General features: G+C 38.5%; 1 protein-coding gene across 7 annotated transcripts in view; it reads right to left on the bottom strand.

Moving 5' to 3' along the window:
* rbfox3a (RNA binding fox-1 homolog 3a) overlaps positions 1-23,466 on the bottom strand; it is a 340,080-nt gene that overhangs the window by 87,513 nt on the left and 229,101 nt on the right. Inside the window, exon 1 of one of the 7 annotated variants that reach the window (XM_084434221.1) lies at positions 17,411-17,819. The exons of 5 other annotated variants lie outside the window; for them this stretch is intronic. In XM_084434221.1, coding sequence (XP_084290347.1) covers positions 17,411-17,536 — 126 coding nt within the window. In that variant the 5' untranslated portion in view covers positions 17,537-17,819. Of the gene's footprint in view, positions 1-17,410; positions 17,820-23,466 lie in introns of those variants that run through there. One more of the 7 variants, XM_084434217.1, reaches the window with a different exon arrangement.

Below are 23,466 nucleotides of genomic sequence, written 5' to 3'. Positions count from 1 at the left end.
GAAGAAACTCGGCTTCTCTCAGATATCATGTTATAAACGTGAGAGGAAATCTCATCAAACATAATCTGTGCGGCGGCAGACCGCCGGAGAGGAGTGGTTGAAAAAGACGAGAAGGGGCTGCATGATGGAATGATTATGACAGGAGGCATCACTCAGCAGCTGTTTAGAGGGTGGAAAAGGGGCCATAAATCAATTTCACACAGATTATGACACAATGCAGAACTGCGTGAGCTCCGCGGAATTAGCTGTGCACACCGAGGATCATGTTGGGCTAAATTGATCCTTGTAAAGGGAAAAAAAAGGAGAAGAACTGGCACTAGAGAGGGACAGAAAGAAAGACAGAGGGAGAGAGAGGAAGCCAGCTATGAGGCTTTAAAAGACGAGAGATTACAAGGAACAGGGTGGGAGGAACAAAAGTGAAGACAGATTACTGGAGAGAGAGAAAGAAAGATGGAGATAAAGAGGTGCGAAGAGGGAGAGTGGCAGCGGGTCGCTTCTGGTCAATGTTATTGTGGTGGTACTGACAATTGAACTGATGGGGAGAGAAACGCACGTGCCACGGGGATGCAGGAAATCATATGAATCAGTCTGGAACTCGACACAAACCTACTGACACAAACATATGCAAACAGACATTGGATCCAAAGGTCTGAGATCGCTTTTCCCCCCATTTAAACTTCTCAAATTCTGCTGGAGAATATGATAATCAGGTTTTACACAAACGTGTGGCATTTATGCAGTTCGAGTGCAGCTGTCATTGAAGCAAGTAAAGCTGAAATGTTATAAAATTAATGTTTTTTTTTTTATTCAACCTTTCACTCAGATTGTTGTGTTGATCATATAATTAATATAGTAAAAAATTTTTTATTAAGTTGCAAAAAAAGCATGTTCAGTAATGGTCTCAGACTTTTAGACCTCACTGTACATATAAAATAAATAAACACCACGTCTTAAGCATATAAAAAAAACAGAAGTTCCCAGAGCGCAAAGACATTAGCTCAGTACAGTACATGTAAACATGTGAAACACACACATACACACACACAGTCTGACATCAAATGGCAATTTGACTTGACATGACGTGCTACAACTGCAAATGTGCCCTCTATGCCAATAATTTCCCCCTTCTTAACCGACAGAAGTATCTCCAACCAAAAGACTGTACAAAGAGATCTGTGCACAACGGGAAGCTCTTGTTGTTTGGGTATGCACGTACAAAGCACATGGAAAACAGTTTTCCTGTGAACATTTCATTCATGTAATAATAATAATAATAATAATAAAACTAGGTTGGGGTGAAGTAAATGTTAGTGGTGCTTTCCCATGCAATGCTAAGCTGGTGTGGATGGTTGCCAGGGTGTTGTTATTTGGTAGCAAAGGTGTTCTGAGTGTTTATTTTAGCACAGCACTGCAAGGTATATGTTTGCTAGATAGTTGCTTATTGGCCCAATTTTTAAAAAAGCCCATCCTCAAGTCCTCTCTCCCCCATTTAGAGAAAATCTAAGAATTTTATGGCGGGTTGTGAATTTGGACTATTTTGAACATTACAGATGTTAGAATCCATTAAGATCAGAGTTGAATTTGAATTTGCAGCAGGATTTCGGTCAAAACCAACATGAAGCCCAACTACACTTATAAGAACAGACAGAACTTTAAAGACTACGAAGGGATGCGATGTTCCTTCTCAGTGTAAACAGAGGTCCTGATGGGTGGAGACCAACTGATAACTCTCCAACTCCACATGCTCTAAGAAATCCAGTGGACGCACTTGAAAGTGCATATCTCATGGTCATATTCATGATTCATTCATCTGCGCACACAAATCAGTTCTTTTCTCACCCGTCAGTCCAGTTTAGAGGATGATGCTCGCTGTGTGTCATAGTATGTGAGTGGACCCCTGTTGAAGCACACAGATCATGATGATCACAGGCGTGTGATCGGAGGCCAATCGGTCCGGTAATGATGCTGATGTATCATGCCAGTAAGTACAGGAGCACAAGAAGCCCCTTAAGCAATTATGCCAGCATTAAATAATCATTACGCAACCTCATCAGGAAGCCTGCATATTCAATGCTAGGGGAGAGAGAGGGAGAGAGGAACAGCTACGTGATTTTTAGTGGAAAATGAATTTCTGGACTGATGAATATTGAGCAGTATAAGGCCAGGCAGGCGCTTTGATAAGGCCGTTTCTAATGAGAAATGGCCTGTTTTACACACATTTAAAGAAAGGGTGAGCCGAGAAACATACAGGCACATGAAAAAGTATTCAGAGAATAAATGGCCTTGCAGAAAATGGTACATAAGGAGTAATATCTTAAAGGTGCAGTAAGCACTTTCTGGTAAACGCTGTTGATATTTGAAATCTCCAAAACAAACACATCCCTATTCAAAAAGATCTTACCCCGATGTTGATGCACAAAGATAGCACGGTAATCCAAGTAACTAATATATTATAAATATGACATGCTCAAGCAATATCTTAGCTCTGTGAAACAGCTAAACCAACGTTACTCATGTATCGAGAAGAAATAAAGCAACCTCGGCATGCATTTTCAGGCCTTTTAAGGTCGCTCCAACGCTATAAAACTCTCCGATATTACCGTGGGTCCTACCTCTCGCCTGATCGTAACCCTTCTTTTTAAAGTTATATTCCTCTGGCCTTTTCCTCTTTTGTATTTTCTCTGCCATCTCTCTCTTACTATAGTCGTTCTTCTAATGTATTCTAATGTATTGTGCACTGAGCTCTCTCCTCCCCCATCAAGAGTGTATACGCCCCTTACTGCTGATTGGCTACAAGTGTGTTTTGGTGCTCGGTCCAAACCACTTTTCAACAGCGTTTTTTTTTTAATCGCCTACTAAACTTTTAAGCCCTTTGCTGTAAATGTTTGATCCAAACCCAGTTTCGATTTCACCCTACTCAACCTGCAGGTCTCTTCACATTGCACTTTCGTCACAAACTGCATTTATCAATGCAGGAGATAAAGGCAGCGGTTTACCCCTGTAGCTATGTAAAGATTTACGGAAAGATGCAAAATTATTCACTTTAACTCACTTACGCAACTCAGGACAAATTTATATCATATACCATTGAGAACTGTAGTAGAGTGAATCCCTGATCTAGACTTTTAGTGCTTTTACATCAAGCAAAAAAACTGCACTTTCAGGTCGAAACGACTTGGAACTACCTCACAATAAGATGCACATCACCACACATGTCACAATTCAATACATCTGGATACATCACAATTTCATAACTGGATCACCACTGAAATGAAATAAAATTACAGTGAAATTTATTTATTCACTGTTTATTTTGATCTGTCGTCAGACTGTCTGACGTTGCTGCCATAAGGCATTGCTATGGTTGTGTCTTGCTGCCGCAAGCTTTATGCTTTCTAACCTTAAATCTACTTTTTCTTCTTTTTAGTTGCAATTATTCTGCTTATTGTACATATAAAATATAATATTTTATACCAGTAGTCCCATTTTCATTGCGACCACACAGTCTGTTAACAATGTCTGTGCATCCCTCTATACATTGGACTGATTTTAATAACTTCTTGAATTGTGCACCAATGTGTACTAATGAAGTCTGCTCAATAATAAATGACTCGGAATCAGGGGCACAAAAAAACTTGTTCAGGACATCCCTAAATATAACTATAAACAAAGCCCTAAAAAAACCCATCAAATCTCATGTCAGGAAATCTCAGACGTTAATTCTTTTTTTTTTTTCACAAATCTTGGCGAGCTCTGAGGCCCAAAGTGCAAGCTATCTGTAGTACAGTATCAGAAGACATCAAAATGAAAAACCCCGTATGACGCTTGCACTGCACTACAAAGTGACGGGGGATGAAAATGACCTAATATTTTCGATGGAAGTGAATTAATGGATTTTCATTCTCTCTAAAGTGCTGCATGTGTAATTAAGGAGGACTGGCCAGCCGGGGGCTTCTGCGGTGCTTAGCAAACCGTGGCTGTCTCTGAATGTGACTATGCCGCAGCGCTGTACTCTGTGTGTGTGAGTACTTACATGGGTTTTAGCGTATAAGAATATGTTTATCTCAGAGTGTGCAGTGTGTGATGGAGTGTGACGCTGAGGTGAGTTGGGGTGCGTCTCCCACACGCAGCGTTACATTAATTCCACTGGTACAGATGAAGTAATATCTGGAGGGTAGTGTAATTAGTTCAAATTCAATTGGACTCAAATACTTCATTATATACCTGCCAACAACACCAGGGATTGATAGCCACAGTTTCTTTTTCAATTTCCTTTTTTTTTTCCTTCATTAATGGCTTGGAATTAATGGAATGACATGGTCGAGTCAGGCAATGCTAGGGGAGAACATTACAGCACCAGAGCTGTATCATGGGGTTATCGGAAAGCTTGCAAGCATTATAACTACTAGTTTATTGGTTTCATTTTTTAGGCACTCAAAAAATGTAACATTCATTTGCAAGTTACAAAAGTAACCAAAATTGCAACAATTTGTTTTTGTGATTTTCTAATGTTTACAAAGAGATACTGAGGCAGGTTTTTTGAGTTCCCCCCTGAAAAAAGCACAATGTCTCCTACATTACCCATAACCCTCTGAAACTCTCCACTTCCTTACTGTAAACCTCATATGAATCTATTTTTCAGGCTCTGACCATTTAAGATACATAGATATACAATCTAACAACAATAGTGCAAATCACAAATTTAGCAATTTTTTTTTTTTGACAGTTCTGCCATGACGATGTCTTACTTCATACAACACACTTGCTTCAGGACTGTGAATGCAACTGTAAAGACACTTCACACAAACACATTCATATAAACTAATGCCCCAACCTCAACGCTGTTGTCTTATTGAAATATTTGTTCGCACGGCTCAGTGGCCTTTAATCTTCCAGGGATCCGATTTTATATTTGTCTTCTGTGGATTTACTCCCTAACTCTGCCTCTGTTTACCCAGTGTAATTGACAAGCCACTTAGAGGAATGGGAAAAGCAAAGTGGGGCGGCATGCCCTGTGCATCAGCATGCCTCCTCCAGTCTGTCAATGTGTGACTGTATGTTTGTTTAGCATCTGCTATACTTGTCTAAAAACACTTGCTTGATGCACAGGGGACATCAGTTCTCTCTCTCTCTGCTGTCTGTTGACCTGTGGCTGACACAATCAGCTTGTCACTGCATGTAATAAAGGATGGAGATATTCTGAACTTCCTGCTTCTACTTTTAGTATTCGTAGGGCGCTGAATATGTTTGCCGGCCTTCATATGCCAATTACTTGACAGAAGTTGACAAGTTAATGAGAACATAAATGTCAAATTCGGTGAGTTGGTGTGACGGAAATGCAATACCGGATACATTTTTCAAATTTAATGTCACATTCTTTAATTAGAAAAACATGTTATTTCAGGTTTTTGTGATAAAAGTTTAAAGTTCATTCAGATGACGCTATGGATCAATACATAAAGTGGATTTATACAGCAGCCCAAAAACGCACTTGGACACTTAAAATGTATCAATTTTATCACATTCAATGCAAAATATCATTTAAAAATATCATCAAAACCTTTGCAAACAATAGAGATAGCTTTGCAATAACTTTTAACTAAGGTTATCTTTAGTTGAGGAATGAAGTTAAAATAATACAAAATATATTATGTAATTAACTTGAATATATATATATATATATATATATATATATATATATATATATATATATTTTTTTTTTTGGTAAATAACCATCAAACAAAATGCCCTATGTTTGTGGAGGAGTGCAGTGTGGCGCAGCGCAAATAAATAAAACAGAAGCTATTCTTTTTCCGTTCACAAAATGCTCCGGTTATTTGTTGCCATCTGCCCCGTAGATGAAAGGTTAAAGTTACAAAGAGGGTCTGATGTTGCATGCAGGTTTTAGTGCCAGCCTTGGAATGAGCTTTTGACATCTTGCAACAACAGTTCAATACCCATCCAGGGGAGCCTCCATCACCCGTGTTTGACGGGGGAGCAGGCAAAAAGACGAGCCTTGGCACCTGGTGTCTGAAAACCCTGTGACTGTTCTCAGCTGGGGGGAGGAGTTCTGGCTGATGTAAAAGCTATCTTTGATCTGAATAAAAAGCTGAAGGCTCTGGAAGGGTGCACTTTGCCATTATTCATGGGAACTTCAAAGCCTTCGTAATTAAATTGGAAGAACACCTAACAAAGAAACAGCCACAACGGAGGGAGAGAGAGAGAGAGAGAAAGAATAGGAAAAAAGAAGGAGAATAAATACTGGCGCCGAAGCGAAGCCATGTCGAGCAATGTCTGGAAAGATCCTGAGGGATGTTGGGAAGTGGTGCAACCCCGGAGCACAGATGGATCTGGAGGTGGATCTAGGCAAATCACATCATCTCTCCCCTCCGCCCTCTACAGGAACGCCACAGGCTAGCGCACGGCCCGCTATGATGAGGCTGACCACCGTCTACCTCCATTTGTTCTACCTGACTGGTCTGTGAGGGCTGCAACCTGCTAGATACCCCCTTTATGCCCCTAAAACTACCTCCAATCCATCATCTATCCCAGATATGACCTAATCGATAGGTGGGCTCCCGCTGCTGCCAATGTCAGGGATTTTTTTTTCCTCCGTCAGAAGTTCTGTAAAGGTAGGAGTGAGGTCGGAAAAGTGCCGGGGAAAGTGCTGAGTCGCCTTGAGCCCACAGACTTTATTCATCTTATCAAATTACAGCCACCTCAATAACCATCTCATGGGACTCGAGACTGAAGAACAAGATTTCTCAATATTTCCTGCTCTGCTTGATTTCATTGTTTTTTTTCTGACGAATGGTGAACACAGAGTGCATGAATGTTGAAAGGTGCCGAAAGAGGACGCTGATTCACTAAAGCCGTCATCTACAACCGCAAACAAATTTCAGCATCATTAATAAACTCAGTTCTGGATTGAGAAGATTCACAAGCAGTGGTCATTAAAAGTATATGTTTGAGTGTAAACTAAATAAAGTTACAATTACAATCCAATTACAAATTACAGATATGATAATTAGCTAGAATTTAAGGAAATGACCAAATAAATATTCTATCTATCTATCTATCTATCTATCTATCTATCTATCTATCTATCTATCTATCTATCTATCTATCTATCTATCTATCTATCTATCTATCTATCTATCTATCTATCTATCTATCTATCTATCTATCACACATCATGATACAAAACCAACATGTTACAAAATGAAATTAACCCATATTAGGTTTGTCTAAACAATTCTGTACATCTTTACATTTTTCCTCACAATTTTTATTCTATTTTTAAGTTAAAGATATTTTAACTGCTACTTTTAACATCTGCTAATTAAAAAAACAAAATTACAATGTCAATATCTACTGGTACATGAACCATTTTTTCTCTCATTTATTTAAATATACTGTATAAAGCAAAACTGTTCATATTTAAGGAGTTACAGCATTTCAGCCTGATCTGACCTTTCAAGTTGATTTAGTCATATTAAATATTTATGACTTGAATAAAACCAGCTCAATTGCTACCACAAACCACAATTTTAGGTTATTTTTTTTAATTCACATTCATAAAACCGTTTGCTGTTCTGTCACTCCATAATTTGCAAGGATACAAATGGCATCAGAAAAGCCTCTACTTGGTCTCATATGCGAGATTGAAGGCACTCTGAGCTGGTTCCCTCAAGTTTAGTGTGAACGGCTCGAGCGATTAGAGTAATTACTTATGACAGAACACGCGGAGCAGCTAGCATCCAAAACATCCCTCTGCCCGGCCTGTTTTCATTACACCACATCTCACTCACACTCACAAAACTAGTGATCAACCTCAACAGCAATCATCTTAATTTATAATTATCCCAATTAATGTATGCAAATGGGGTTAATTCAAACTTATTGAAACCGTTTCGAAAAGCTGTGCTATCAGCGAGCAGCTCCATCAATTAACATCAATATTTGTCTTGCTTTTATTATTTAATTTTCCCATGGTAATGGCCACAATTAGCAGTAATTAAGAGCTTCCGTATGTGAGAGGAACCGAGCTGTTGATTAGAAGCGAATTGAAAGGTGCCAAATCTAGATCCCTCCCTTCCAGCTCCTCCATCCTCAGGGAAAAAAAATGGGCAAAGAGAGAAAAAAGAACATTTAATCAAGATTTTCAAAATGGAGCAACATGAAACTGATCTACCGCCTTGTGAGAAAAAAAGAAAAAAAAACACACATACTGACAGCAAAGATTTCTACAGTCTGTCGAGAGTATCAAAAGAAAAAAAAGAGGGTGATTAGTTTTGAACGTAATGGCTAGGTGCTGCAATGCATGCTGGGCAAAGTTTTCTATGACATGTATACAAAATGGAGTTTCAACAATCAATTTGCAGCAGTCACAAAGGAGGCGATATGTCAGCGCACATTTCATTACATTTTCCGCTTTCTTTCTTTCTCTATGGTACGCAATGAAAGGCTCTGTTAATCAGAGGCATATGTTGGATTATTTATTGCAAGCATGATAATGTCATTATTGTGCATGCGGGGCCACAGGGACCGACTCACTTTTGCTGTGTGGGTGTAGAACAGCATGCAGATAATGCATTCAGCAGAATTACACTAATACCAGCAAACATAAAAATAAGTCGAACAAAAATCTAAATAATTTCTGCTAGCTGGCCCTGTAGGTTAATACTACTGTGCCTAACAGCAGGTAGAGACCTGAACGAAATGAAAATTGCAATTAGAGAAGAATTGATTAACAGACAGCCCTGTATTAAACTATGCTTGACTAAGCTATACATAATTCACTAGCCGTGTTACTGAGCTTTGCTTTAGTATTGGACTGAAAATGGCTGCAGGGTTTATGTAGCGCTAATTGTTCAGCAGGTGAGCGTCAGCGCTAACAACACTGTATTAGCCTTCAGAACACTGGAAATGAACTCATTCATTTACAGACCACAAGAGTACAGGCTAGCTAACTAAAAAAACGTGTTGTAAACATATGACACTGTCATCAATTAGGTCTAGGAATATGAAAAACACATCACCCGACTGAGGTTAAAGGCTACTGAACTTTAAATGTCAACAACAAATGTCCGTCGCTAAGGTACAATTTCTACGCCATCGGTGTCGGAATATTGTCGCGTTTGACAGCTGACTGATGTGCGCGGAGAACGCTAAGGTAATTACAGAGGGGATCCACATCACTAGTACCATCTAACTACCATAACCTTCTGAATGTCAGGTTGAAGACCTCGTCGTACCGGCTACGATCCCAGCGTCGGAGGACCTCCTGCAGACACTACATGTACAAAGTGAGGCACGCTAATTAAAAACACGTTTTCACGCTAACCTTTAAAACGCTAACCCCTGCTTTAATGGCCTTTAGATAACGTGGTACCTGTGCTATCAGGGCTGCACACCTATGTCGATCCTCGCCTCACCTTTACATAGCTCTCTTTCAATTAGAGATAGCGAGAAGGAGAGCGAGAGAAGGGGGGAGAGAGATGACTAGCGTCTCATTTTTATGTGAGCGGAGACTTGAGGGGAGCTGTCTATAGGCCCTTAATTTACGGCGGAGCAAAAGTGGCTAAGCAGATGGAGACAGATACAGTGGGACACGAACTTCTCGTACACACACACACAGACACGCGCATGCAGCTTCTGTCGTAAATTATGCTGAGCAGTGGAGAATTTATGGGGCACAAATATCTCAGTACCAGCCTATCATTTCCTAAGCACTGTCAGTGTAATTCTTTCCTTGCCTGTCTAAACACACAGATAAAGCCGGTCTTGACTACAGCAGAGACTGAGAAGAGACAGATAGACATGGTTAGGGATAGGGAGGTGGCGGAGAGGGAAAAAAAAGAGCCGAAGGAATGTCATATGTTCGCTATAGCGCGCTAAAGTGGGCATTTAAATTCAAATATCACATATGCAGCTGCGATGCATTACTGTCGACATGTTTGTTTAAAGGTATGTTCCGGATTCAGTGCAAGGTAAGCTCAACCGACAGCACTTGTGGCATAATGTTGACTACCACCAATTAATCCTCCTTTTCTTTAGTGAAGCACTTACAATGGAAGTGAATGGGGCCAATCTGTTTAACGTTAAAAACTCAACAAGCTACTTTCAATAGTACAACCACAAGATAATAACAACACATTAACGTAATTTTACGACCACATAAGTGATGAAAACAACTTTACAGCTCATATAATACACAAGTTTTAACAGAAGAATTAATATACGCTAACTTTCAAACGTTTGGGGTCTGTAAGATTTTTCTTTTTTAATGATATTAATACTTTTATTCATCAAGCATGATCACAAGTAACAGTAAACACAAAATAATGTTAATTCTGAATTCTGATTTCAGATGCTGTTATTTTGAACTTTGTATTCATCAAAGAATGCTGAAAAAGGTATCAACATTTCCAAAAAACAAAACCGGTTTTCAACATTGATAATAGCAAGAAATGTTGTTTGAGCACCAAATCAGCATTTTAGAATGATTACTGAAGGATCATGTGGCTGGAGTAATGATACGTAAAATGCATTTTAAAATTAATTAAAATAGTTACTTTAAATTGCAATAATATTTCACAATATTTCTGTTTTTACTGTAGTTTTGATTAAATACATGCATCCTAAGTGAGCATAAGGGATTTCTTTAGAAAAATCTTACTGACCCCAAGGTTTTTAACAGTATTATGAGTGCTTTTATAAAATTAGAAGCTTTATATTTATGCTTTTATATCCTTAAAAATCGGACCTATTTACTTCCATTTGTAAATGCCTCACCATAACCTTGTTTGTCAACATTATTTCACAAATGCTGCCAATTGAACCCAGCATATTCCTTCAAGAATGTGCGTAACAAAACTTTAGAAAGCAGAAAAACAAGCAAGCAAACAAACTTTTAAGAATTCTTCTCATATGTATCAAAGACTCCACGGATGCCAAAGGGTCCGTACACCCAATAAAAAGAGTCTCGCTCAACAAACTAGGTATGGCTAAGAGAAAAGTGAAAGTTTTGAACCAGTACAGCAAAGATATAGCAAAGGAGATGAAGGGGCAGCATTATAAATTCAGCTCTAACTTCATGATGTGAGAGATATACTTCAGGTGAACCAGAGCTAAGAAGTCCTGGCCATGAGCAGCGTGCAAAGAAGTATAAATGGCATCCAATTTATCCAGCTATTCTCCTCTTGCTCGCAATGGAGCTGAAGTACTTTGCGTGTCTGCTAAGGAAATGAAACACTGCTAATTAGCTCGTCTTGGAGGCGCAACACAGAGGAGACTGCAGTTGGTTCGCCTCAAAAAGTCGTTCAGTCGAAGTTGATCTGGGGGAGGATGATCAGAACAGGCCGTCTCAGTGAGGATAGTGATCTCTAAGCTGCGTAAGTGATTACAAGAAACATAAATAAAACATAAAAAGGAGAATGAAGTTTGAATACTGAACTAAAAAATGTAGTATTTCTAAATGCTCAAATATCATGTAGAATAAATGTGACAATTTAACTTCGAAATACATTTGAAGTAAACATTTCTGTCTCGAATATCTTTCAATAATATAACAGTTCTTCATTTAAAATAGCTTTATTTATTATTTTAGATTTAATTTTAGCTACATATTTAATATTGTAAATGTGAAGAAAAGTTTAGTGGTTCACCCGCGTCACAGGCAACGTTCCTGTTTGTCCCTTCTCTGACTGTACAGTTTGCATGAATAAAAGACATTAGCAACTGGAATATGCTTTTAAAGATGCACTTTTATCTTTTATAAGTTGTTGCACTGACATGACAGACACACAAAACTAAAGCACTTCATGAGAACGATTACGCTAAATGGCGCACATATTAATTATTTGTGATACATGCATCGGTCAATAACAGCATCAGCTACACAGAGACTGGATTTAGTGACACACAATAGGTGAATAACACCTACAGTATGTGTGCATGAATTGATCTGCGCACCACATCTGCACTGATACACAGATAACTATCTATACACTCCAGCCTGAAGTCTTCTATGCATCAGAGGGTCTTCAGAGATTTATTAAGACCTACCCAATGGATCTAGAAGACCCTGGAGGACCCAACCTTTCCATAATTCTCACCTCTGGGGATAACCGTGGTGCAGAGCCAGTGGCGGCCCAGCGTGCATTGCAGCAAAGCACAGAAACATCAATACCGATGCACACTCTGAACACTGGGGCATGTGGGGAACATCACACCATCTGCAGAGTTACAGAGATCTAATGCAGACACGCTCACACACATGCCACAGCTCTGATGTTTCTCTCTTAATTCCACTCAAAGCAGATACAGCAACATGATGGTTTTGATTAGGTGTCGTTTTGAAACTCATATACTGTATATTAGACTAGTAATCAATTCTGAGTTCAGCTTCTGATTTATAACCTGTGGATTTTTTAAAACAGCAATCATCAATTGTATCGGCACAATCAACAAAAAAAGTTTCTTTGCATTTTGTTTATATAAATGTGACTGATCATATTTGGTTTGTAGATTATGATCTAACTATCTCTATATAGGTAACTGAATACAAAACAAATAATCTAATTGAAGTGTTATTTAAAAATGAACCATTGAGTTTAAGTTGTGATATAATATATACTACTACAAATAAGTTTAATAATCTGAGAAGCATGTTTTGAGTGACTTCATAGCTAAACCATTACTAAATATAAAAATGTTTAACATGATTAAACAATTAAATGGAGATGTCTGAAGCGTTAACTCAAATGGTTAATTATCAGCTCAGAAAAAAAAACAAGCTTAGAGTAAAATGACTAATTTCTCTTGTGCGCCCAATTATGGAGGAAGATAAATATGGGGATGGCTAAATAGATGCCGATGCGGTGGCCTAATAAATAACAATACAATGCATCATTAACACTAGGGCACAGTGAAGGAGAGGACTTTGGTGAATTAGCTGCATGAACTAAAAAATGCAGTGTGAAAATACAAAGAAACTTTTTTGTTGATCGTGCCGATTCGAATGAAAAGCCCAAGAAAATAATTACACCTTGGATTCAATCACCAGCAGAGACCACAGATACTTATTACAAACATTACTACAAAATTCTCTCGAGTGCTGAATTCATTGTGTTTTTGGAATCCGCAGGTTTTACTTCAGAAAGTAGATCTCTGGAATTGGTTAGCCTCATAACTTGAATGTGATGATCCAAACAATGACATAAAAAAAAAAACGAATTCACCACTAATGCACACTTCATTTCTATGCATACAAAATATATTCCTTCAATTTAAGATTGAAGGGATGACAAAGACAGAGACAAATGTTGGAAACATCGCATGTATTGTAATCAATAATTTAGTGGAGCTGATAGAAACGATATTTTAATGAGATCCAGAGCACTTCACATAACAGAGAAAACCTATGAAGAGAGTTTCCATTTAGTATTAATATGAAAATGCTATGTTCACTTTACATCAATGCAGAGCAATCAATGCTTGTCTGGGGAAAACACCCGCCTTGTTGTGTGTGTGTGTGTGTTTACAGACGTTTAAATATGTGTGTGTTGCACCACTGCGCTACGATGCTGACAGAGCACGTACCTATTTCCTACAATAACCTGCTTTAAATCTCACCGGTCAAAACACTTTTTCTTAAAACATGTATGCACACACAAAAAAAAGGTCTTTCTAGAGGGATTCTAATCAGTAAAACAAATTTTTAGTACGAAGTGACAAAAAAGAATCCCTTGAACTTAAAACAAAACTTGCATTTCTATTTAAGCACAATCCCACCTGAATGACCAGCTCATTAATTTGATCTTATCAAATGTGTTTAAGAGTAGAAACAGGCTAACTACAATACCGTTAGCAAAACAATTACCTATTGATACGCAGTATTGATACAACCGGCTATACAGATTCATCCTCATTGCAGCTGTCGTTTAGATGGCGTTAATTTGCACTTACTGTTTTCTAGACAAACCAGAAAGAATACGAGACTATTTGAAGCTAACGTCTGCTTTAGTGCAGTGGACATCAACTGATCCGTATTCCCCGGGGTTTCACTTCCATTTCCAACCCATTATGTCATCGGTTATTGACAAGCGAGTGTGTACTCGGTTACACTCATAGCGAGAGTTTGAGTGTGTCCAGTTTGCACGCACACCCGGTGAATGTGTGTTTTAAAATATCTGATCATTGTTAGCAGGGGTTGATGTCACTCAGCAGGACGTCTTCAGGGGGGGGGGAATGAGCTCCGACTATCTCTCCTGTGCAGCACAGAAAAAGAAACGGCTTCAACCACTCCCTTACATTTCTTTGACTCTCCTTTCTGCTCGCACTAGCCCACCCGTCCAATTATATCTCATTGTGGCAGGGCATTCAAATCCCTCTCAATCCCCTCTCATTCATGGATTTCATTTTCCCACACCTTCCTCTTCCTCTCCTTAATGTTTCCACCCTTGTTATTCCATCTACCTCTACTCTGGCTGTTTTCAAAGCTGGCTTTATTCCCCTCTGTAGCTCCAGACATGCGTGAGACCACCTGCAGCAGAGCAGGTGAAGCTTTTGTGCTGACAATTCAACATGTGAAATACACACAATAACTCCCCATCCCACGTACAGTACGTAACGTGTGTGTATTTTGGAGTTACACTTGCAAAATGACTTCGACCGCTGCTAGAAATGACTAAAAACTCACTAGAGAATAAGCTTCTAATATTCAGCTCCATGGCTCAGGAGAAAATCATACAATAGCGAGAATTGTTTAACTATCCTGAGCATGGGTAAAGATTTTCAGTCCTCCAGGGAGGGAGAGATGCTTGCACAAGCAGATTTACTGCTCCGTATTGACTCAAGACTTGAGAACCAGCCTCTGCCGCAATAAAAGGAGAGGGAGGGAATCTTATCCAGCCAAATTTAAATTAAATGTAGATAGAGGTCACGTTTGCTAAAATAAAAAAAGAGTGAAGAATGTAATGGAGAATTTTTTTTTTTTTTCATATCTGTGAGGACCTTTTTTTTTTTTAAACACTCACTTGACATCACTGTCTGACAATTAATGTTTTATTTTCAATAGCAGACTGTATAAAACGACAGTGGCTTGTTGTTCAAATGAGGTTATAGAACAAGCTACTGAACTAGAAGCACGTTACGCCTCTGCAATTGTTTTGTTCTGCAACTCCACGCAGTGTTAGAAAACACACCGTTTGCTCATATAAGAAAATTCAAAAATAACCCGCGTGATGCTATGGCTGAAACTTTTGCTATTACACAGAAAACAAAAGCTGTCTGGATCCCTAGCTAATTCCTAATCCAATGAAAACAGTAACGCAACTAAATAGCATTTACCAGCACTTGTTCATGCAGACAGCGGCCAGCACACACACACACAAGCACAAACACACACACGGGTGCATGACACACAGATGAACTTCACAGACATGCTGTACAATGTGGAAATCAAGAACGAATAGTTTGAGTTAACACATTTAAAAAATTTGAATATTAATAAAAAAATATATAATCTTAAATAATTATCTACATGAAAGAAGAATGAAGTGTTTTTATATGCGTAAAGATTTATATACATACACATTAAATCAGTTATTGTTTATAACTGTAAAACGAGTAAGTTTACTTTTTCTAAAACGCACTTTCTTTTCACTATATTGTTTCTGAAGCACATAAAGCAGTTTCCTTTATTTTTTTTTTGTACTGTACATACACTGCAGTCTAAGATGAGGCACAGGTGAGGAATACGACACAAAAGAACGAAGACAAAAAAGCGAAGAAACAAATCTTGTTACAATTCACAATCTGCAAGATGTGACGTGCCGTATGTGGCTACCATTTCAGCAGGTGAATACAAGCAAAAAAATAAAATAATGAATGGGATCCTGTAGAATCCCTGAGGGTGTGATAACTCTTTCTGAATCTGTCTGTATTATTTGGGAGTGAGTCATACTAAATTTGATAGATGAGACCCACTCTGATTCTTTCATTCTTTTTTTTTTAAAACTCTCGCATCAACCGACTTCGAAAAAAAATAATCTGAAATCGCTGAAACAAAACACTAATATTGAAACCAAAACAAACCCCTGCTAGCGTCTCGACTGCGACGAGCCCGATTTGACAGATATTTGAGAGACGTTTCTCACAGCTAATCAATTACGGGTGTACACAAAAACAAGCCCTGACATCTTGTCGATGACATCTGTTCAAAATCAGATGAGGAATTATGAGAATGCTCAAATGCGCAAGCATTTACAGGATGAATTCTTAAATATGCCTTATTTGTATGCACAGACACACATGTACACACACAGCGAACGGCGTTGGGACAGCAGAGGCCCGGACAGCTGGTGTTGTGTGTGTGTTTGCCAGGACAGCGACTGTTAAGGTGATGAGTGAGGAGCGATTTGGTAGCAGCATGAGGCAGGTTATCTCTCAACAGCCTTATCATTCTTTATATCTGAGCAATAACACACCATCTAGAGGAAAGCAGCAGCCTGCCATCGCACACACCACCCGTAGTAAAGCACACACACGGCCAAAAACAATCACCGCAGCCCCTAACGTGCCACCCAATTTCCAAGCACCTTCAGATAAGTCAGCCAACCCACATTTACTAGAACGGACTAATTCAGTGACATCTGTCCACGTTCAGTCAGTAGCTAACAAAAAAGAAAAGAAAAAAAAAGAGACACAGACTCACACAACTTCTGAAACAGAGAGCACTTATCAAACAATAAGAATGTCAATAAAACTGATTCGGTCAAACTTAATTACAGTCGTGGGTTTTTTGAAAACCTTCAAGAGTGAATTCTTGAAAGGAAAACACAGTTTTAACAGAGGAAGCGATGTGTGATTTACTCCAGATAAAAATGTGTGTAACATACATATACACACACACACACGTATATATACATATACATATATATATATATATATATATATATATATATATATAGTACACACACACACACACACATATATATATATATATATATATTACATGTACAAAAAAGTGAAAATTAAAAACATTGAAAATATATTTAAATTATAAAAACATCTAGAGAGAAACAAATATAATAAAACACTATTGCTAATTACGAAACCAACAAACAAAAAAAGACACGTAAAAAAAAAAAAAAAAGCATGCGCAAAAAAGTTTGTATAGTATATGGAACAAAAACAGTATACAAAACTGACACTGCAAAAAGTCACAGCATGAATGAAAAGATGAGAACAGAGAAGGGATGACCCCTGCCGAGGGTTTTGAGGGAGGAGGTACATGAGGAGGAGGGGGTGAACACAATGCTAGCACGTGTCATCCGCAAGTAGCAGAAGAAGAAGAAGAAGAAGAAGAAGGAAGAGCAAGACGGAGGGATGGGGATTGCCTTACCTCGGGTAGGTAGAGGAACGCAGGGGGACACTGGAGAGAGTGAGTTAGCATCCCTGAGCCGGAGAGCAGAAGACAGCCTGTGTTGGCCATTGAGCACAGCATGTGGTAGCGGGACGTTTTGCGCATTAAGCTGGGAGATCCTCTCTCTCTATCTCTCCCTCTCTCCCTCTCTCTCTCTCTCTCTCTCTGAAACCTTCACTCTGCCTCTACTCCTTCTTTTTTTCTTCTTTGTTTAGTGCAGAAGTCTTTTTGATTCTATCTGGCTCTTTTGCTGTTCTTTCTCTGGACTGTTTCTTTCTCTCAGCTGTTCTGGAGGTGGGCTGAACGCGGGCGTGCGAGTCGTCTGAATGGTCCTGGGCCCTCTGTCATCAAGGCTCGGCTGCGCACTTTCACTTACACTCTTACACACGCGCGCACACACATACGGAAGCCAATGTGAGCCCTCGGAGAAAGAAAAGGGGAGGTTCTGCTAGAGCGAGGGAGAGCAGGAGGAGGAGGAGGAAGGGAGAGATGCTGAGAGGGAGGAGGCAGGAGTTCCCGGGGGTATTCAAAGATCAAACAGACCCACTGTAGAAAATGAAGGGAATGTATAATGACATCACAACAGCTGATCTCGGACATTAATTGCCGATCTCCGCAGCACCGGCGCACATCTTTTTCCTCGCGTAACAGAGAGGACGACCACATACGCAAAACATTTGGTTTGCTTTTGTTTCTCTTTTCATTAATTATTCACTGTAATCATCATGAAAACGACACCTGAATATTCAGCTTTCGTTTAAAGGATACGCAAGGGGTTTGATAGTAACAATTGTAATTAAACAATTACTCAATGATTTAAGGTGATCGAAGGTAATGGCCACAAATGCTAGAGTCTTGTTCAAAGGCTGTGGAGAATGAGACAGCTCTGGGCTGGACTGGGATATGGGGTTGGGTTCATTTAGGGTCTTTAGGGGGTTGATCTATTTCCCTTTGGATGCAGACACACCAGATGTGCCCCCATTATGGGGGATCAAACCCCCACCAACGAACCGTACAGTCGCCAAACGCAACCACACAACCCCATCCACAACGTCCTTTGGTGGACCTTTATCGATTTTAATAGGGTCTTTTTTTTTTTCAGAGGAAAAAATATAGTGTGTGGAATGAGGTACAACAGTGGAAAAAAAACATTTAAGCTTATTTGATTTTAACATAAAAAACTCTGACTTTACATTGATTGAATCCTGATTTACTGATCTCTCAGGTAAGAGTAAGAGTTATAATTTGCGATTTGTACAGTAAGTCTGTTTTATGGTTTTCTTAGTAATTGAATTGTAAATTACGGTCTGAGTGCTATAAATAGCTGACTATGATTTAACAGAGCATAGATTGAATTAATTATTATTAGTTCATAAAATTATTAAATATTCTAAATAAAAACATTTTGTAGATAGTGTCATAGTATAATAATCAGTAAAACATTTTCAGACATAAAAATATTTTAATTTATTGTTTAATAATACAACTTCACCCTCTCTTAAAAGAAACCATTACAATTAGCACATCTTTATTAAAATTACGCCCGCCTAAAACCTAAGACATAATTTGCAAAAATACCTTTTCAATGAAGAGGTATTCGAGATATATCAGTTTTTTTTTTTTGTGATAGTTATTTGCTGATAAATCATCGTAGTCAGCAAATGATTTACAAATGATATAAATTTACCAAAGTGGTGATTAAAAATGCCTGTCCGAACTGATGAAAATGTGCTTGAAGTGTATCTATATCCTGGTGTGTAAGCAAAATTGAAAATATATATATATCGAGGATCAAAGTGAAAACATATCTTAATTTAATACTGATGTAAAGTCTTAGATATTAAGCCCTTTACTAATGAGTCTTACTAGCACATAAATCGCTTGTAACATAAGCATGCAGTGGATGTGGTCATTTTACCACAGAGAGCCCTAGCATGGGTGAAAATGAGCAGACTATTGTGCAAACGCATCTGAACTTTCCTTTATAGTTTAAATGAGATGTTTTGCCCATTTAAGGTGCAGACACAGATCTTTGCAGCTTCTATTCATTCTGCTTCTTTGTCTAAGCGTCCTGTCACTACCCTGTTAACAGTGCTAATAGAAACTGATGAGACATTAGCTTTAATGAGCTGAGTGAGCTAAAGAAATAAAGATGAATTCACTGGACAGTCATTTTCACCAAAGCTAACTCTGACCATAATACCAATGGACAGCCACAAACACTCATTAGTACTAAATGTCCATTTCAAGTCTACACTCATAATGTTTAAGCACTAAAGTAGCCTATACCAAAGGAGAGATTACAGAGAAACTGTCAGCAATAGATACAAACGCAAAAACTAAACAAACTAAACTGTTGCTCACCGTGTGAAATTATGATTCTTTACATGCAGCGTGTCTAAAAAAAGAAAAGAAAAAAGAAAATATAGAATACAATGCTGAAATGATCTCCACACTTGATGGATAAACATCCTCAAGAAAACTGAAGTAAAAACTGAATATGTTACAGCTTGGATTTTTCACATTGCCATTTCTACAAGCTCCATTTGCAGCTGTATAGACACTCAATCAGCGGGGGAAACTATAAGATCCCTGTTGGCACAGAAACATCAGTGTGGATGAGCGTAATGACATAAGATTTCAGACTGTATCAATCAAACCACACACCGCTACTTCAAAGCCATTCAGGTGCTGTGACTACCCCAAAACACACCCCTCCACCAGTTACAACAAATTACTTGCAATCACAGAAAGTAGATTGTGGATGTGAACCAGGATGGTTCATGTGTTCTGGGTTTGCTTTCCTCTTATTTATGAATCCATACATCCCATAGGAAAGAACGAACACACAAATTAGACATTTTTAAAGGGATTGTTTCCTCAAATTTTTTTATTTTCAAACATTAGGTCCTGCCAATCCTGTATATACAGTATAACAACAACAAGATTGGACCCCATTGACTTTCATCGTATGGACAAAAGAAGAAAAACACACTGGGACAATTTTCGAAATATCTTCTTTTGTGTTCCACAGAAGTAATTGTGGTCAGACTTTTCACTTTTGGGAGAACTATTCTTTTAATTTTTGCACCGCTAAAATTCTCAGCAATGTCTCAAAATGTGCGAAGCCTACAACAAAATTTCAATAGAAATTCAATTATTTCTCATCAAATTCCTCCAAGATCAAATTATCTGTAATGTGCTATCATGCTCTCACAGCTCATCTTTTACGTCATATCAAGAATATTCTTATTTACTTCTGCTTTTATTTCTCTTCATAAGAAACATCCAAAACAAAGCTGACATTTAAATCAAACATAACCAAGAACTCCTTTAACTCACCTGAGCTATAAAAAGAGACACCCCTGAGTATTAAAACCTCCTCCGAGATGCAATTTGGCGTATTTCCTCAGATAAAATCTTCATAATCAATTATTTAGCATACATATGTGTCGATCAATGGCATATGTTGGCCGTACCCTTGCAATTTTCATGTTCTCCTGTGCAAATGAGAACAGAGGTGTTTTATCATGCCTGTCATGTCATTTATAATCTTTGTAAAGATGCCTCTTCGAAGTTCACCGGGAAGTCTGAGATTTTTCGACTTTATTTTTTTTTCAACTCATGAGAACTTAAATGCCCTGTGACATTGAGAACTTCAAAGCGGCACTGCTGTAACTTCAAAGATGGTTTGAACTCTTTTTTTCAGTCTCCTCGTGATAGAGAACGTCTTGTTTACTGACACAATGCAAAAAGCCCAGCACGGAAGATGGGATTGGGGGTGGGGGGTTAGCGGTGAAGAGGGGGGCATCGGGGCAAGAAGTACTACGTACAGCGTCGGGGATGGGGGGTGGGGGGGTGGGTGGATGAGAGCGAGAGGTGGGAGAGCACGTCTAATGCATTCAAAACATAAACGGTCATGAAAAGCTATCAAGTCCCAGTGAGCTCCGGACGCACGTAAAACAAGTGCATGCAAAAAAGCCAGTAGTTGTCTATTGGAAAGTGACTTTCACATGCGTCGTCCCTGGCTGGTAGAGCCGCCGTTTGAAATGTGGAATCAAAGGGTCTGAATCCTGACAGGAGGCTGCCATATTAGACATTCTTCTACCCTTGTCCCCTAAGGTGCTTATCCTCTGGAAAGTGGAACAACAGCAAAGAAGAAAGTCAAATCTGTCTCCTCAGTCTTAAGGTGATTGCAAAACTTACATTTATGCCAACATCTGACCAAACTATGAAACACTGCTGTCTGGTTTTAACACAGCTACAGTGTTTTAGATGTGTAATCAATCGCCCTCCATAACCACCTCCTTTATTTCATCATTGGAAGCTGTAAATAATCAAATAAATAACACACATAAATTCCGAACCGAAAAGGCGTTCGACCGCGTTCCCCTTGAAGCCAACTTAATGGACAAGGCGCTGGTGGTTTTCAGCCAGGACATTATGCGTTTTTCTACAGATTATTTTCTTACAGTGTCGAGGGGACAATATTATATTAACGCTACAAAAATCTATCCTTAAAAACATTTAAAATTGTCATTATTTTCAATCATTCTAAAGGACAGGAAAGTACCCCTAATTGAAGACTCACTCAATGACATGATGATGTTAAAAGAACAGCTGAATCAGTCGTTTTAACAGATTAGAAGAACTGATTCACAGAAATGAGTCACACTTCCCATTACTACTGGGAAACACAGAAGCCTGTTCATTCATGCCGGTGTTTCCAATCGAATTAGAGCTCAGTTTAAAACCACCAAAACATCATGAATCAGCTTCACAGTTACACCATTTTTCCCTCTCTTACTCCATTGAGTTTCTATAGCAGCCAGTTCACAAGGAGGTCACGAGCATTGCATAAGGCAATGGCTGTCCGACCACATTACCTGCAACAGTCCAAACAAAGCTGAAAATCTTGCGCTAATCTGCCGTTTCACTGCAACATGAGAAAGCACCTTGTCTTGCACTGGGGGAAGTTTCATCATACAGTATACAAAAAAGCATTATGTAGCTGTAGCTTATGACTACCTGAGGATTGCTAGTCAAGACTGCTGTGTACTTATTGTATCACATCTTACTGAACAGCAGTGGGGGGTCCACAATGAATAAACCTCTGGCATGATGATTGAGAGCGTGTGCTTATTTTTTCATTTCATTTCACTGCACGAAATTGAATTTGACTTCACACTGCGCCATATTGCATTAGCTCAAAGGGTAACTTGTGATTACCCAGAGTACAATGGGTTTATTAGGGCATAATTGAAAATATAATTGTAAGTAAATTAGCTCACTATTGTGCGAGTGTATTTTGAAGCGATTAGAGCTGAGAGGGGCTGTGCGATGAGTCGAAATGAAGGAGCTAATTATTGATTTGGGAATCTTGGACGGCATTTGGCACTTCCGATGAGAACCTGGGAAGAAGGATAAATGAAAAAAAGGAAAAACTATTGTTCTGTTTTATTTTTTGTTTTGTTCATTGATTTAACAAATCATCAAAATAGCGATAACATTTACAGTAACACTTTACAAAAAAGGTCCTATATAGATAACAATGCTTAAACATAATTTAATAATCTTGGTTAATTTTAATGTCTACATATATTACCAGTCAAAAGGATGGGACTGGTAAGATTTTAACATTTCATGGTAACCAAGGCTGCATTTGTTTGAAAAACAAACAAACAAACAAACAAACAAACAAACAAACAAACACAAAAAACAGTAATATTGTAAAATATAATTAAAATAACTGTTTTCTGTTTTAATAAACTTTAAAATGTAATTTATTGAATTTTCAGAAGCCATTACTCCAGTCTTTAGTGTCACTTTATCCTTCAGAAATAATTCTAATGTGCCGATTTGCTGCTCAAGAAACATTTCTTACATTGGAAAATGGGTTTACTGCTTAATATTTTGTGTAAACCATCATACATTATTTTAAGGATTTGTTCATGAACAGAAACAGCATTCATTTGAAATAGAAATCGTTCGTAACATTTGTCTTTACTGTCACTTCTGATCAATTTAATCTGTCC

This window comes from Rutilus rutilus (assembly GCF_951802725.1).
Source record: "Rutilus rutilus genome assembly, chromosome: 16".
NCBI classification, from domain to species: Eukaryota; Metazoa; Chordata; class Actinopteri; order Cypriniformes; family Leuciscidae; genus Rutilus; species Rutilus rutilus.
This window is presented reverse-complemented; position numbering and strand designations above follow the sequence as displayed.